The 15226-nt window shown below is 40.4% G+C and overlaps 1 protein-coding gene across 2 annotated transcripts in view; it reads right to left on the bottom strand.

Moving 5' to 3' along the window:
- Window positions 1-1821: 1821 nt before the first annotated feature.
- Window positions 1822-15226, bottom strand: part of hmgxb3 (HMG-box containing 3) — a 34247-nt gene continuing 20842 nt past the window's right edge. For both annotated transcript variants that reach the window (XM_062970286.1, XM_062970285.1), the window contains 9 exons: window positions 12724-13025; window positions 11123-11250; window positions 10756-10887; window positions 7799-7983; window positions 7259-7478; window positions 6348-6481; window positions 6005-6121; window positions 4521-4730; window positions 1822-3620 (listed from right to left, as the gene is read on the bottom strand). In XM_062970286.1, the coding sequence (XP_062826356.1) occupies window positions 3153-3620; window positions 4521-4730; window positions 6005-6121; window positions 6348-6481; window positions 7259-7478; window positions 7799-7983; window positions 10756-10887; window positions 11123-11250; window positions 12724-13025 (1896 nt within the window). In that variant the 3' untranslated portion in view covers window positions 1822-3152. The remainder of the gene's footprint in view (window positions 3621-4520; window positions 4731-6004; window positions 6122-6347; window positions 6482-7258; window positions 7479-7798; window positions 7984-10755; window positions 10888-11122; window positions 11251-12723; window positions 13026-15226) is intronic.

Consider the following 15226-nt stretch of genomic DNA (forward strand, 5'->3'; position numbering starts at 1 on the left):
TATGGGTACATTTAATCTGACTGTTCCTCTGACTTAGGGTGGGAAACTCACTGTGTAACACATTTCAATTAAGAAAATCTAACTGGACAAATGGATTGGTGCCACAGCATTATAGAAATCATGATCCAAATTCAAGGTCAGAAGCCCAAATGTTACAAAGGCGTCAGCAAAGGTCAGAAATGTCTTCTATTTTTTTCCTGTTTCCATTGTAAAACTGGATTTACAAAGTTTCAGCGGACTTTATGGATCTCTCAAAATGAGATCTGAGAAATCCACTTGGGATATCTATGCTGAGATCCAACATCAACCAAGTAAAGCATAACTCTCCATTTCCTTTGCCCATCCCCAGCCATCCCAGGCTGTTTCCTGGGAGAGATGTCATTGCATACCTGTGTGGAGGTAAGAAAGAGGGAACCAATCTCAATGATGAAGATAAGATTGGTCTGATTTTTGTGTCAATTATTCTATCCAAAAACCTTATCCCCTCCACTATGACCATATCAACTGCATTTTCTTCATCAAAAATGTTTTCTCACTCTTACCATCGATAAAGCTAGAAAGACATTGGATGGTACACCAGATTACTTAATAGTTCCCTGTGCCTCGTTCAAAACCAGACATGTGAACAAGTCACACTTGCATGCCCATATGTCACTAACTGAATTCTGGTCTTAGAAGTTCAAAAGACCAAGAAAGATGATCATTTCATTCATTTTTTTAATCTGGGGAAACTCAGAAAAGAGCTAAAACACAAATGTATATTCCTCTTCTAAGATGGCACATGCTCCCCTCCACAGAAACAAAATATTCTTTATGTCTATTTGAGAGGCCTGTTGAGGAGTACTCAAGTCAAATCCACCCAACCCCCCCTTTTTTATCCATCCCCTTTTCTTGATTTCTTTTTCTCTTCCGCTACATCCCATCCCACCCCCACCCTTTCCTGTCTATGTATTGGCTCTTTTAACCTTCAATAAACCCTAATGAAAATTAATTTTAAAAATCTACACAAATAGTAGAAAATGTGTTCTCCAATCCTATCATATCCACTTCAAACCTCCCTGTGCTGAAGGGAAAGATCTGCATGGAAGCTGTAACTACATTCAAGCAAATCTGGTAATAAAAGTCCATGGAACCAGAAATCCAGCTTTCTCTGTTCTTCCAATCACATGGAGCTCTGTAACAGTGTCCAGACAGATGAAGTTACACCTCTTTTGTAGACCTTCTACAGCAACACAGAAAGGTCAGGAGTGGGATTGAAAGATACATCTCCATGTGCTTCTATGCCAGGGATGGATACCTTGTGTCCTTGTGTCTGGGACCAATTTTTTCCTGCTTAGTTGGGCTGCCCCCACCAACTGAAATCAGAAAGGAAAAGATACCCACTGCCAGTTCATAAACATTTAGTGTGGAGACAAGCCTTAGTGCTGTGGAGAAGTGTGTATTGTTTTAAAATAGACATCTGAGAGTCTGGAAAGGCAGAGGCCCCAGGAGTGGGCATATGTGGTCCACCTTTTCTAGAATTTGAAACTAGAATGTCAGAAAAGGACTTCACGAGTGTTTCATCATTAATGAAATCCATAAAGATTACACAGAGCAAGTGGGTGATGTTCTTTTTCTCTAACGAAGTATCCAAACACTGTTCTTTTCACAGACATTGAAATTAATCTTAAAATTCTACCAAACTAAAGGAACACCCCCACCCCCCGGACACCCCTATGCATGTCATGAAAATGGCAATCTTTAGCAACAAAAGTGAGAAGTATTTGCCACTCAGTTCAAAAATCCTGAGGCTAGGAAACAAGGAATAGTCACGGGGCTGAATAGTTTCACCTTCCAACACTGGAAGAGATAATTTATTACTGACTGAGAAAGTGTTTCTCATACACTAGCCTTTAACAGCAAATCATAAGCTTTGCTTAGAAATTCTGTATGGTTCCTTCTTGCTTTGTTTTGACAGCACACCAGAATCCTTCACAGAAGGGAATTTTAAAATCAACAACACAAATCAGAATAAAAAATATAGAGGGAATTCCCCCCTAAGTTCCATGACCACCTGTTTTTACAGTCACTTTTCAGATGTGTTGATGGGTAAGAGAAAGAGGGAATCAGGAGACAATGCAAGCAGTTCACATATCAGGAGTCACTATATTTCACAGGAAGAATAATTGTGATTTCCTCAGGACCAATTGTAAAAGGAGTATGACAAAACGAAACTCCCCAAATCAGTTTTGTAATGTTGAAGCTGGAAAACAAGTAGTGGTTTGCAATGGGTCCAGACAGGGAAGTATTATGTAGCCTCCCAAAAAGATTTCAGTGAGGGAAATAATCAGAAAAGCCTATCTTGTTGGAATCTAACTACTGTTGCACAAATATGTCTATGACACAGAAATGGACAATCATCTATTAAGTCCATGGACAGGATATAATGTAAAGTGCCTGAAATTCCTCTCCTGGTCAAGAGTCCAGTTGCTTCATCCAAAGTGTACAAATCCCTGAAGAATCTTTGCAACAATTATACTAGTTTTACAGGTCAATCCTTACATTAATGCACAGGGTCATTAAGATCAAATCATTCTGGCTTTCAATAATTAAATAAAGGGATAATGCCTCTTCTGGTTGAGGCAGAATGAGACGTAAGAACAGTTTGCTCTCAACCCTCCAATATTGATGGGAGATGAAGGTCAATCTGAAAATTTTCTTCTGATCAAAAAGGTAGCAGCCAGGGTCCAAATGTTCTTTGGTCTATTATGGTTTCCCCTTCTGGATATAATTTTGGGAGATCCACTCAAGTATTATGACTGATTTTTCTCTTATGCTCCTCTTTCTACTTAGTTTCTCAACTCCCCAAAATGCACACATTGCCAAAAGGTGATCTTCTATTCATCCATTTGCCTTCTCTTCCCAGCCATCTGTGTCTAGCACTCTCCTCTCCCAACACACTGTCTCCGCATGGATGGGGGACCTCATCATCCCTAGAACGGAGCAACCCACCCTTTTACAACACGCTGTCTGCAAATCAATCCAAACCTATTTTTCAGCAGAAGCACACAACCTTTCCTTTTTTCTTTTTATCAGATCAGAGCAACAAACTGGAGCATCTGCAGCCAAGCTCTTTCATATCTCTAGGAACAAGGCAGCCACCACAAAGCAAATTAAATCATGCCATTTTCTCCTTGGATCTCTTCATCTTCATCCATTTCTGTCTTGATCTGGGCAACACCAAGACGATACAGTGTATCCCGGATGACAACTTCACCAGGTTGGCAGCTCTGAACAATCTCATGAATCTGCCGGTTCACAATCTCCCGGCTAGAGAGGAAATCCATCAGGCGGTTATAGAGATAATAGTGGGTTGCACTGTCAAAGGTAATAGGTCTCTGTCGTGCATTGCTCGTGGTGCTCCCATTGATGGCTGTAATGACAGCACTGTAGGGTTCTAGTTCACGGCACAATGAGAGGGACCGGTGCCGGCTGGTTGGGTCGTACTGATTGCTCTGCTCTGTCCCACTGTGAACGACTCGGCGAGAGGCTGATTTGGTAACTGGGTGCTGAACAGAATGCTCAGTGCTGCTCATGTCCACATTGTAGTGCCTGTCAAGGAGTTCAGGGCAGGACACATACTGAGGAAGTAAAGATGAAAAAGAAAATGACTTCCATCCTGAAACATCTTTGTGTTCTTATCAATTTACGCAAATCTGAGGACCCAAGAGAATGGCTCACATACTTCCTGGCCAACTTAAAACTAATTAGCTAAAAACACGCACAGAAAACAACGACTGCCGCTTAATGCAATACTGTGAACATCACAAAGTGGAATAGGAGACAGAACAAGACTGCAAAGGTCTCAGTTGTACAAGCTTAAAAAGCAAACCCAAAAAAACCCAAAAAAAACCACTTTACTATCTTCAAACTACGTAATTTACTATCAAGTTACTTCATTTTACTATTAGTAACCCTCCTTACAATCTTTCCACAGACAAGTCTTCTGCTGCTTTGACAGGCTTTTGGGACTGGTCATTTAAGACCTGCCCCTGCTAATCAATAAACTGGATTTTCAATTTCTTATTCCCTTGTGGTAATATTGTTTTAATGCTATGCATTATTAATTGGGGCTTGATCGCTTTTAACTTTTGTATTTTGTAAATTTTTAGCTTTAAAAAAAATCAGTTGTAAACCACCTTGAGTCCCAAATTGGGGGAATAGTAATAGTAGTAGCAGTGCTGCTGTTGGTGGTGGAATAATTGTAGTAGAAGCAGAAATTATTGTTCTTCCACAAAGCATGGGATATTAAAGTAAACTGCTAAAAAATGGAAGTTACCAAAGCCATGGTAAGCAAAATGAACAATTGAAAGCTAGAACAGAAATTACAAAAGAAGTTATATTTCAGGTGAACAGGAAAACACTCTTGGGACGACTGAGAGGGACTCATCTGCCCTTATTACTTTCTCTTATTTCTCAGAAAAAGAAGATCCTTGACCACCAACTTTCTCATTCACTTTAAGAACAGTACAGCAACTAACCCTTAAAGGCTCCATAGGGTCAGAGAAGCAACCCTGGTTCTTTCCCCACATCTGAGCAGTCAGTTCTGGATAGCAGGTATCTGCACACAGTGCCACAGAAGTGGCCATGTCTACCACATAGACTGGTGGCCAATGACGTGAGGAGACTAGGAGGTCCACGTGGTCTCGGGGGCTTTCTGCTCGGACAATGTATTTTGACCCACACAAGACCTGGGAAGATAAGAAGGTATAAAGAGAACAAGCATTCAGAACATACCCAGAACATATCTTCTACTTAAGCTTCTCAAACACCATTTGGACAACGTGACCTGAGTAAACATCCAGAATGAGTAAACATCACTTTTGAGCCCCGATTTCGAAAAAATAGGTAGGATATAAACACTGACAAAAATAATGCTACCAATGAAGAATAATTTCCATCCAAAGCAATAAGATATTTTATGCCAAATTATATATATATATATGCATGCATACACAAATTATACATATGAGTCTTAGGGTGGTGCATAGTTTTCATCAAAATTGTCAAAGCTGTAAATTGTAATTTTTATGATTTATAATATTATTTTAGAATTTATTGAAAAACCGTGAAACAGCAAATCCGAAAAAAGCGAACCGCAAAGTAGTGAGGGAAGACTGTATATGCTAAACACTGTGTCACAAACCAATGATCCTGCAGAAACTTGGTCTGTGTGTTTTTCCCCACCTCTATTCTACTGCTGAAGCCTCAAACAGAAACCTCACTGAAATCCTATTTTACAAAAAAAAAAAAAAATACAATTGATAACTTTGCACTGGTGAGAGGTATTGCTGCCTGCAGGTCTTGATACTAGACAGTCAGAGAATGAAAAGTGTAGGTTTAACTTTTAGATGTGCACTGTAAGTCAAATTTTGGCTTACAATGCAGGTTACAGGCTAAAGCAGTGGTTCCCAACCCATGGGCTTTCTGCGAGTTTGCCAGGCAGTAGTGAGCTATGAACATTTTTAAAAGGGAAAACAAAAAAATCACATCATCACATCCTGCACAGGATCTGCGGAACGATTCCTCAGCCCGCAACTTATTTGATGAAAAACTGCTGACTCAATTATGCTGTGCTACGTATTGGTCATATCCAAATGTCACCATGCTTGTGTTTCGAGTTTTACATATCTCTGTGAGAGAGGATTTTCAATGCTTTTTCAATTGAAAACCAAAACAAGAAATAGATTAAATGTTAAGAATGACATGAGGTAGGTATTAACGAAAACTCAATTGTGAATTTTTAAGCTTGTTAATGAGTTACTATTTTAATTATATGTCGTATTATACTGAAAAATCTATCTTTGATGTGTTTTCATTTTACCTATTAAAAAGCCTATTTTTAATGTATCAGGGTCACAGGTCACTTTGCCTCTATAAAATGGGGTCAGGACTCAAAAAGGTTTGGAAACCACTAGGCTAAAGAGTATGCTTAGACACCATAGTCAAACTGCTGCCTTCTCACCTGGTGTGGACACACTTTGTAGATTTTTCCTCCAGTGAAGTCTGCTGGGAGTTGCCTGACCTGTGTTCCATTCTGGACAAAATCATAAAGAGCCAGAAGAGAAAGACAGAGCTGCTCCTAGGAAACAGACAAATGGGAATGGGGAAGGATGTGGTATGTCAATACAATCCGAATGTGTAATTTACTTATAATAAGCTGCTTTTCTTAGATAATTACAGGGCAGACAAATACTCACAAAATATGTAGTCAAAATGTGGCGTACATCTAATTTGTCTACTACTCTAACTTCCAAATTAATTTTTTTTTACAAGTGACAAGTTGCCTCTCAGAAAACGCTCATTACCTTTGACTCTCCTGCCTCCCAAGGAATGCTGCACTGGGTCAAGAAATTCTGTAGTTCTTCTTCACTATAAGAACCAATCTGTTCCATTTTACAGGCTTCATCCTGAATAAGCCTCACTAGAACACTAGCATTACCTAAAGAGAAAGATGATGGTTATTAAGAGGCATACAGCACAGAAGTGTCAAAATGATTTTCACAAGTGAGGAAATGGGCCTTGTGCCACTGGAGACTTTTAATTGGGGGGGGGGGGTGCTGTATGTGTAATTTTGTTGTTTAACTCTATTTTGACATTATTTTACTTTTTATAAATTCAATGGGCTTTAAAACTATAACTTCATTAACAGTGTTTTCGGTTTTTTATTTTCAGGCTTTTAGTTTATCTTCTATTAATTGTTTTGTAAGCTACCTTGGGTCCCATGCTAGAAGGCAGCATACACATTTTAAAAATCTCCATAGTATTACAGAAAGACAAATTAAACCTTTAATATTGGACCTTTAAATATTCCTGATGAATAAAATTGTTCATGCAGAGTGTACACATACTAGCATGTGACTATCCCCTGCAAAAGCAGCAGTGATGAGCATGCATAATATCACACAATATAATACACAAAATGCTTTCACATCACAGGAAAAATGTTTTCAGCCATGTACATGTACCAATGAGAACATTTTAATCAATCCTCAGAGACTCCATTATTGTTGTTGTTATATTTCTTTGGACCCTGCTTTTTTCTTGGGATTGAGACTCAAAGCAGCTCATAATTTCAAAAACTATACAATTAAACACTGCAAACTAGACCTTTCCAAAGCAAAATTTATTACCTTCTCAATATTTTAGGATTCCTTCCAAAAATAAGTCACTAGTCAACTGAACAAACAGTTCCAGAATTTCCGCAAAGACAAGCTACCTGGCACTGCATGTGCTTCAAAGGTTTTCTCTCTTTCTGTGTTGACAACCACGGTGCCCCTCATCAGTGGTGGGAAGAAAGGAGCTATGATCGAGGCATCAAATTTGGTGATGGGGATGCTGGAGGGGAAAGCCACTTGCTCTATCACTTCTGTCTCCATAATGGACCAAAAATCTTCTACATTAACCTCACTCGATGCCAAGAATTCTGGCCAGGTAAACTAACATTGGGGAAAGATGGAAAGGTAAGTGTCAAGCAGATTTAAAATAATTATACATTCTGTTCAATCCTACAAAGAAAAAAAGTTTCTCTCACTACTTTTAAGAAAATGGGGTCATTCTACTCTGTTTTTGTTACCATGAACACATGTGAGAGGTAAACAATTAGTAGAAATCAGATCTGTTGATTTCAGCAGATGGGCACAGTAAAGAATGCCCTATGAACCTGTCCCTTTTTTGAAGGAAATAATTATGGACAATAATCCAGGACATAATAACCTTCTCAGCAAAACGAAGCTAGAGGGTCTATGATAGGTCCTACCTCAATGTTTTTCAGTGACAGAACATTTTCCACATTCCTTTGGGCTATTTCAACTTTGGGCGCAATGCCACAGATTCCACAAATCATATCATTGTAATCCCGGACAGTGAGGCACTCGAAGGCCCAATAGCCATTGCAGAGTAGCTCCTCTAGCTGACTCAACTCTTCTGTGCTCAGGTTTCTCTCTAGGAAAAAAAAAGATGGTGTGTACCTGAGAGAACTCAGGATAATAAAAGGATTTATTTTATTGGCACATAATTTAACTCTGGAATTCACTGTCACAAGTGAATTACAAGTGGGCCCGGTTCTGTTCAACATCTTTATTAACGACTTAGACAAAGGGTTAGAAGGCACGATCACTAAGTTTGCAGATGACACCAAACTGGGAGGGATAGCTAACACTCCAGAAGACAGGAGCAGAATCCAAAACAATCTTGACAGATTAGAGATGGGCCGAAACTAACAAAATGTAGTTCAACAGGGACAAATGCAAGATACTTCACTTTGACAGAAAAAATCGAATGCAAAGATACAGGATGGGGGACGCCTGGAGTCCTCGTAGACAACAAGTTAAACATGAGTCAACAATGTGATGCGGCAGCTAAAAAAGCTAATAGGATTTTGGCCTGCATCAATAGGAGTATAGCGTCTAGATCAAAGGAAGTCATGCTACCCCTCTATTCTGCCTTGGTCAGACCACACCTGGAATACTGTGTCCAATTATGGGCACCGCAGTTGAAGGGAGATGTTGACAAGCTGGAAGGTGTCCAGAGGAGGGCAACTAAAATGATCAAGGGTCTGGAGAACAAGCCCTATGAGGAGCGGCTTAAAGGGCATGTTTAGCCTGCAGAAGAGAAGGCTAAGAGGAGACATGATAGCCATGTACAAATATGTGAGGGGAAGTCATAGGGAGGAGGGAGAAAGCTTGTTTTCTGCTGCCCTGCAGGAACAATGAATTTAAACTACAGGAAAGGAGATTCCACCTGAACATCAGGAAGAACTTCCTCACTGTGAGCGCTGTTCGGCAGTGGAACTCTCTCCCCCGGACTGTGGTGGAGGCTCCTTCTTTGGAGACTTTTAAGCAGAGGCTGGATGGCCATCTGTCGGGGGTGCTTTGAATGCGATTTCCTGCTTCTTGGCGGGGGGTTGGACTGGATGGCCCATGCGGTCTCTTCCAACTCTATTATTCTATGATTCTATGATACTGGTAGCTGCCAATTTGATGATTTCTTAAAGGGTGCTGGTCAAATTCATGGAAAATGGATTATTAACAGCTACTGGAAATGAAGAATATATAACCTGTCCAGGATGAGACGCAGTATGCCTCTGTGTCTCCATTAATATCTGCAGTCTAATCTTACATTTCTTTCAGGCTCCCACTTCCCAAGTTACATCTGCAGCACTGTGTTCTTCCAACAGCCGTGGAATAAAAACTTTCAGCCCTAATCTTCTAGCTGCCAGCTTCATATCTATAAGCTTATCTATGTACTAACAATATAGCTGAACTACAACACAATCTATGCTTGCAAACCTAGGTCTTTAATTCACATTAGTCAGCTGGTTTAACCAAATATCCAAGTCAATTGTTAATACAATTTTATTTTTCTTGAGCTACCACACTGATGTACAATAAAACTGTCTGTTCATACACGTCTGTGAAAGCTAGACACTTGAAATTTACCATGGTTACGGAAGGAACCCTGAGGGTGTGTATTGAGTTAATTTTAATTAATTAAAAACTGCAGCCTGGAGTAACATATGAAGTCAGCCAGCAGGAACACGCACTTCAGAAGAGAGCTCTTCAAGAGGATGGGATTTGGTTCAAATACTGCAACTATAAACAGATAGCTGAAAACTGATAGCTGAAAATTGTATATACCTAACTATTGCGATACTTTGCTTGTTCACCACTCCAAAAGATGCAAAGATAAAAAGATGCAAATCTGCATATCCCAGGAAAAAAATATTTAACATTGGATTACTACCAGCTGCTTGGATTTGGAGAAACGTCTAGTGCCTGGGAAGAACAGGGGAAACACAAGTCTTTCTTCTTAGTCTTCTGTCTGGGTCATTTGTATCTGGCTTAGGAGGACAAAACTTATCCCAAGTACAAAGGCTGCTGCTACATAAATATGACCTCAAAGGCTTCTTTAGGGGTTATGGTAAAAGAAATATATATCTTTGGATCTTTCAGTTTTCTGGCTTTAAAGCAACTTTAAAGAAATAGTATCAAATGGAAAATTAGCAGTGCATGTGCCTGCTGATAAATATGTTCATGAAGCAACTCATAATTTACATAATGAGCAAAATTGTTTACATAATGACAAATTATCTGCATAATTATAAATTTGATTATCTGGATTGTGGGAATAATATGGTAATGCAGAAACATGAGGAAGAGCTACTGATGAACTGCTGGTGAGGGGGGAGAATCAGGAAATAGAAGGCTTGATTTGGAGGGAAAGAAGAACAGTGGAACTCTCTGCCTCGGAATGTGGTGGAAGCTCCTTCTTTGAAGGCTTTTAAACAAAAGCTGGATGGTCATCTGTCAGAGTGCTTTAATTGGCTTTTCTGCATGGCAGGGGGTTGGACTGGATGGCAAATTTCAAATCAAGGCAAAATAGTAAAGACTGGATGAGTATGAGAGTGGAAAGAAAGATCAACATAGAAGAAAGAGTTGGAGATGGGTAAATGATAGAATTTAGTTCCACTGAACAATATGCAAGAATGTTAAGTGATTAACAGAGTTGGTGGTAAAGACCAATTTCATTAAAAACCCACTCATAACAAAATTATCCTCTTTTATAGGGTTAGGGAACAATCAGTAGTGCCCCTGTTATCTTAGTATTAACTATGCTAACTAGGTCTGATGGAAATTGAAGTCCAATACTATCTAGTTACCCCTTGCCTATGTGTGGAAAGAACGGCTAAAAATTAGAAAGGGCTAATATCAATACCTGTCTGTTCCTGCACAGATTCCAAAATGTTGCTGACCGCCACTTTAGGATCTTCACCAAGTTTTATATGATTTCTTACAGTGAAGAGAAGATCCAGGCTCACCAAAAGCTTGTTACCCACATTGAACAAACCTGCAATCAAAAAACAGAACAGCTCTTACTACAGATTATGACTAAAGTTTTAAGGAGCCAAGCTCAATATTCAGATATTTTTGTTAATATATGCAGTTATACAGGCACAGGAAATAAAATAAAACTATACTGGAATATAAACGGATTTGAAATGCACATCCCATTTTTTTTTTCATTTTTCTCCCATTTGAAAGTTAAACCTCCTAAAACCAAGTTCATGAATATGCTCTCTTACCACTGTAGATATCATTGAAGCTATGGAGAGCCAAGCACTGCACATTCACACAGACCTTGAGCTGAGCAGTGACCACCTGAAGGCGATTTGCTGTCAACAACCAGCACTCCTGAGGGCCTGCAAGTGAACTATAACAATAAAATGGGGAGAAATTACTTAGGAAATGCAAGGAATGTTCTAAAAGTATTACAGGTATCAAAGAAATGTTGAGAACAGCCACTACTGAAATTCCATGTATATCACGGAACACAAGTTTCCTCAGCTTTAGGTAAGCAGGACTCTCAATAAGACATCCTGATGGGAAAGCCATGTCAGACATAAATCTTAATTAATGCAGTCAGGTGCCACCTCCATCTTTCACATCTCTGTTTCTCAAGCAAGCTGGAACCTGAACGTGTGCAAACAATTCAAGTTGCCTTTCTCCCTTCAAGACTCTTGTTTGATCCCAATCTGTATAACAAAGGACCAATAAACCCAGATCATAGTTCCTCTTCTTGAGATTCTGAGCAGCAGAAATTGTCAGGGTATTGTGTTTTGTGAAATGTTAAAATCAATCTGGGTTATTAGAAATGCCTTATGTGTTTGTTTTTCGGCAAGGCATTCCAGCAGTTATGGAGTTAATGGGAGTCTGCTATGATTGATGTATTACAGGACCAATGGGGTCAAGTTTGTTTTGGCCGGGACTTTCTTTCCTGTTCCTGTGGAATGCAGAGGAGTTTCCTGAGAAGAGCGTTGAGCAGTGTGCTGTGTGTGTGCATGAGTCGCTTCTGCAAGCACTCATGGAGGAAGGACTGATTTACTCTACTTTGTATATAGTCTTGTAAATAAAAGTTTATTGCCATTGGATTTCCAACCAAATCCTCGTCTGCTGGAGTGTGTTTGTCCAGTGCTGTTTTTTCCACACCGGGAGACAGTCTGGAGGAGGTGAAGGTGGAGTCTGGAGGGATGGTGAATTTTTGGATTTCACTCTGCTACCCATCATCCCCGCTGACAGAAATCTCATTCTAATTGGAATCTATCTGAATCACAGCTATGATACCAGATGAGGGACTCCCCCCTGGGCACACAGAAGCCTGGGCAACTTGGAAGGCGCTGAAGAGACTGAACTCTGGCACCACGAGGTCCAGAGCCAATCTTCAGAAATGGGGCTACGAAGTGGAGTCCATGACATGTGAGTGTGAAGAGCAAACCACAGACCACTTATTACAATGCAGCCTGAGCCCTGCCACATGCACAATGGAAAACCTTCTTACAGCGACACCAGAGGCCAGCTTCTGGTCAAAGGACATTTAGTATAACGCCAAGTTTTTAACTTTTTTTGTGTGTTTTAAATACATGATACAATTCGCTCTGACATGATAAATAAATACAGCTATAGTAAAGTGTGGAAAACAGCACAGGAACACTTCCATTCCTATGGGTTTCTGGTAAACTATTCCAAATAAATATTAGCAATACAAGGAGGGGAAAGCATGTGGCCCTCGAGATGCTGTTAGGCTGCCAATTCCTACCAGCCTTGCAGCCTAACAACTTACAGGGGGTCACCAGATGCTCACCTTTTCAATTATGCCTTACAGCAAACAATATCATTCTTTACTTACTTTGGTCCTCCTTTGAATAAAGGACTGCTACAGAGAAGGCACTGGGATGGAGGAAACTCGTAATAGTTTGACCAAGAGGTTTGCTCAATGGTGACTGTCTCCTCATTCATGTTGGACAGGATAAGCCGTGAGTTGTTGAGTTCGTTAACCAGGGCAAAGACATCAGCAAGTTCGGATTCATTCTCTGGGATCTGTACAACTTTTCGCAGAAGTTGCAAAGTGGACTGGCGCTGGATCTCTTTCTGGGACTGGATTAATGGTTCACTGGTGTTCAATACTTGTGCAGGGCTAGAGATGACCTCCTGTAAAGAAAGTCTTGTATGGATTATCAGGCAAAACAACTGTGGTTTTAAATCTTCATGAAAATTAATATTTGCCGGGCAAACTATCCAATTTCTTATTGATGGCCGAAATAGGCAGGACTATTCAAGTTAGTCCCAGTTCATACAGTCAAGCCAGGGGCACAATGGAACAACACAACACTCCCACCATGGAAACTTCCTGATCTCACTGTTGATTAAAATGACCTGGTGAACAGGATCATCAGATGACTCTTTTGGCAGATTATAAGTACATGGTGTGGGGTATTTCACTATGCTTTTGTCAAATCACACTAACAAAATGTATCAAATGAGGATGAAGTGGTTCCATGGTATAACGTCAATAAAAGGAAGATATACCTTTGGCTGTAGCACAGCTGGTAAATCACCAGCAGTAATAAGATCTACCAACCAAAAGGTGGCCAGTTCGAAGCCCGGTCAAGGGTGAGCACTCGACCACAAAGCCCAGCTCACTGTTTACCTAAGCAGTTCGAAAACAGTTTATAAGCTGTAAGAAGAGAAATTAGGTACCGCAAATTGCAGGGGAGGTATTTTACGACACTATAAATAAGACCAGAAATGCGGTGACCGAAAGGAAAGTGGAAGGAGGAGGAATGAGGAAGTTCCCGTGGCTCTTCGTCATAGAGAATGAAGCAACAGCACCACCTGTGATTGAATCCAAGCGCAATATCAACCTCCAAGGAACCAAAAAACCTGGATTTTAAGACCACATACCTCCTTCTGTTTGTCTTATTCTGTTCTGTCTCGTCTTTAAAATGGCACTGAGTGTTTGCTGTGTATGTGTACTATGATCCGCCCTGAGTCCTCTTGGGGAGATAGGGCGGAATATAAATAAAGTGTTATTATTATTATATCACCACATAAACTTTCAGTAGAGCTGCTTACAACAATGCAGGGACTAAAGAATTCAGAATCTCCTGGTGCCTGTATGCTTATATGCCTCCACAATCCACAGATATCAATCAGAAGCATGCTGACAATGAAAAGTGCACTCACATCCCAGCCAGAGAAAAGAGAGAATTACTTACAAAATTCAGCTGTAGAAAAACCAACAGACATGGGTCGCGTTCTGGTTTGTATGTGTGAATCCTCTTTATGTTATTCACAACCTCCTGTTTGTCAAGTTAAATGATCCCTTGGGGAATGTGGAAACTAGGGTGACAGCAGCTACTGTAATGTAGCTATTTCTCAACATTCAAGTATCATCAGAGCAGTGTGGAATGCAGTCCCAGAGAAGCAGAAACTAGCTCATTTCAGAAACAACTGAATCCAGCTTAGAAAAATACAATAGCCACTCTAAATGTCACTGAACAATTGGAGCAGACACAAGCGTCAAAGAAGAAGCAAAACACTAGGGGGCTCCTCAAAACAATAAAAAAACATGGCAATTCACTTGAACAAAACAAACTACCCACCCCAGGGTCTCAAAGTGCATTCCTGTCACAGCTGAGAGGTGTGTTTTAGCAAAGAAGTATAAAAGCTTGTGGGGGAAGGAAGTCCAAGAGGAAACAGATGATGAAACAGAAACAACCGGGTTGTTCTTAACCCTGAATCTTTTTTTTTTTTTTTCACAGAGCCCAGACACAGCTTCTGAATCTTTGTTGCACACTGGAAACCAGTATTTGAATCTCCACTCAGCCACGAAAACAAGGCATGGATTCCTCAGAATGAAATCGTATCTATTCCAATTTCTGAATGGAGTTCCGATGCGCATTAGCGCGTCGGAATTAACCCTCAATTCCGAAGTGTTGAAGCCCATTCATTTAATGGGATTGTAATTTAGATCGGATATATGAGAAAGTGTTTTTGAAGAAACCAAACTTGTTTGCAGGAAGGATCAGCCTAGCCTGGGCTTGCCTCCCTGCCCAATCGGTGTGGACGTTCATGTAAGGGGAGGAGTTTGGACGTCCTCCTTTAAAAGCATCTGCTGCATGCCATGAGGCTCATTCTGGCTTGGAAGTTGGAGCAAGGAGGGTGGCTGGTCTTTTGCTTCCTGTGTCTGCCTGCCTGGCCTGTTGTTGTTGCAGCGGGACCTAGAGACACTGGCAGCCATTGAAAAAAGGAGTCAACTCTTTAGAGAGAAGGCATTTCTGGGGGTGGGGTGGGGTGGGAAAGGGCTTGTTGTTTTTTGCTGTAAAAATCTAAAATAAAGGAGTAAAAGA

This window comes from Anolis carolinensis, chromosome 2, assembly GCF_035594765.1.
Source record: "Anolis carolinensis isolate JA03-04 chromosome 2, rAnoCar3.1.pri, whole genome shotgun sequence".
Classification (NCBI taxonomy): Eukaryota; Metazoa; Chordata; class Lepidosauria; order Squamata; family Dactyloidae; genus Anolis; species Anolis carolinensis.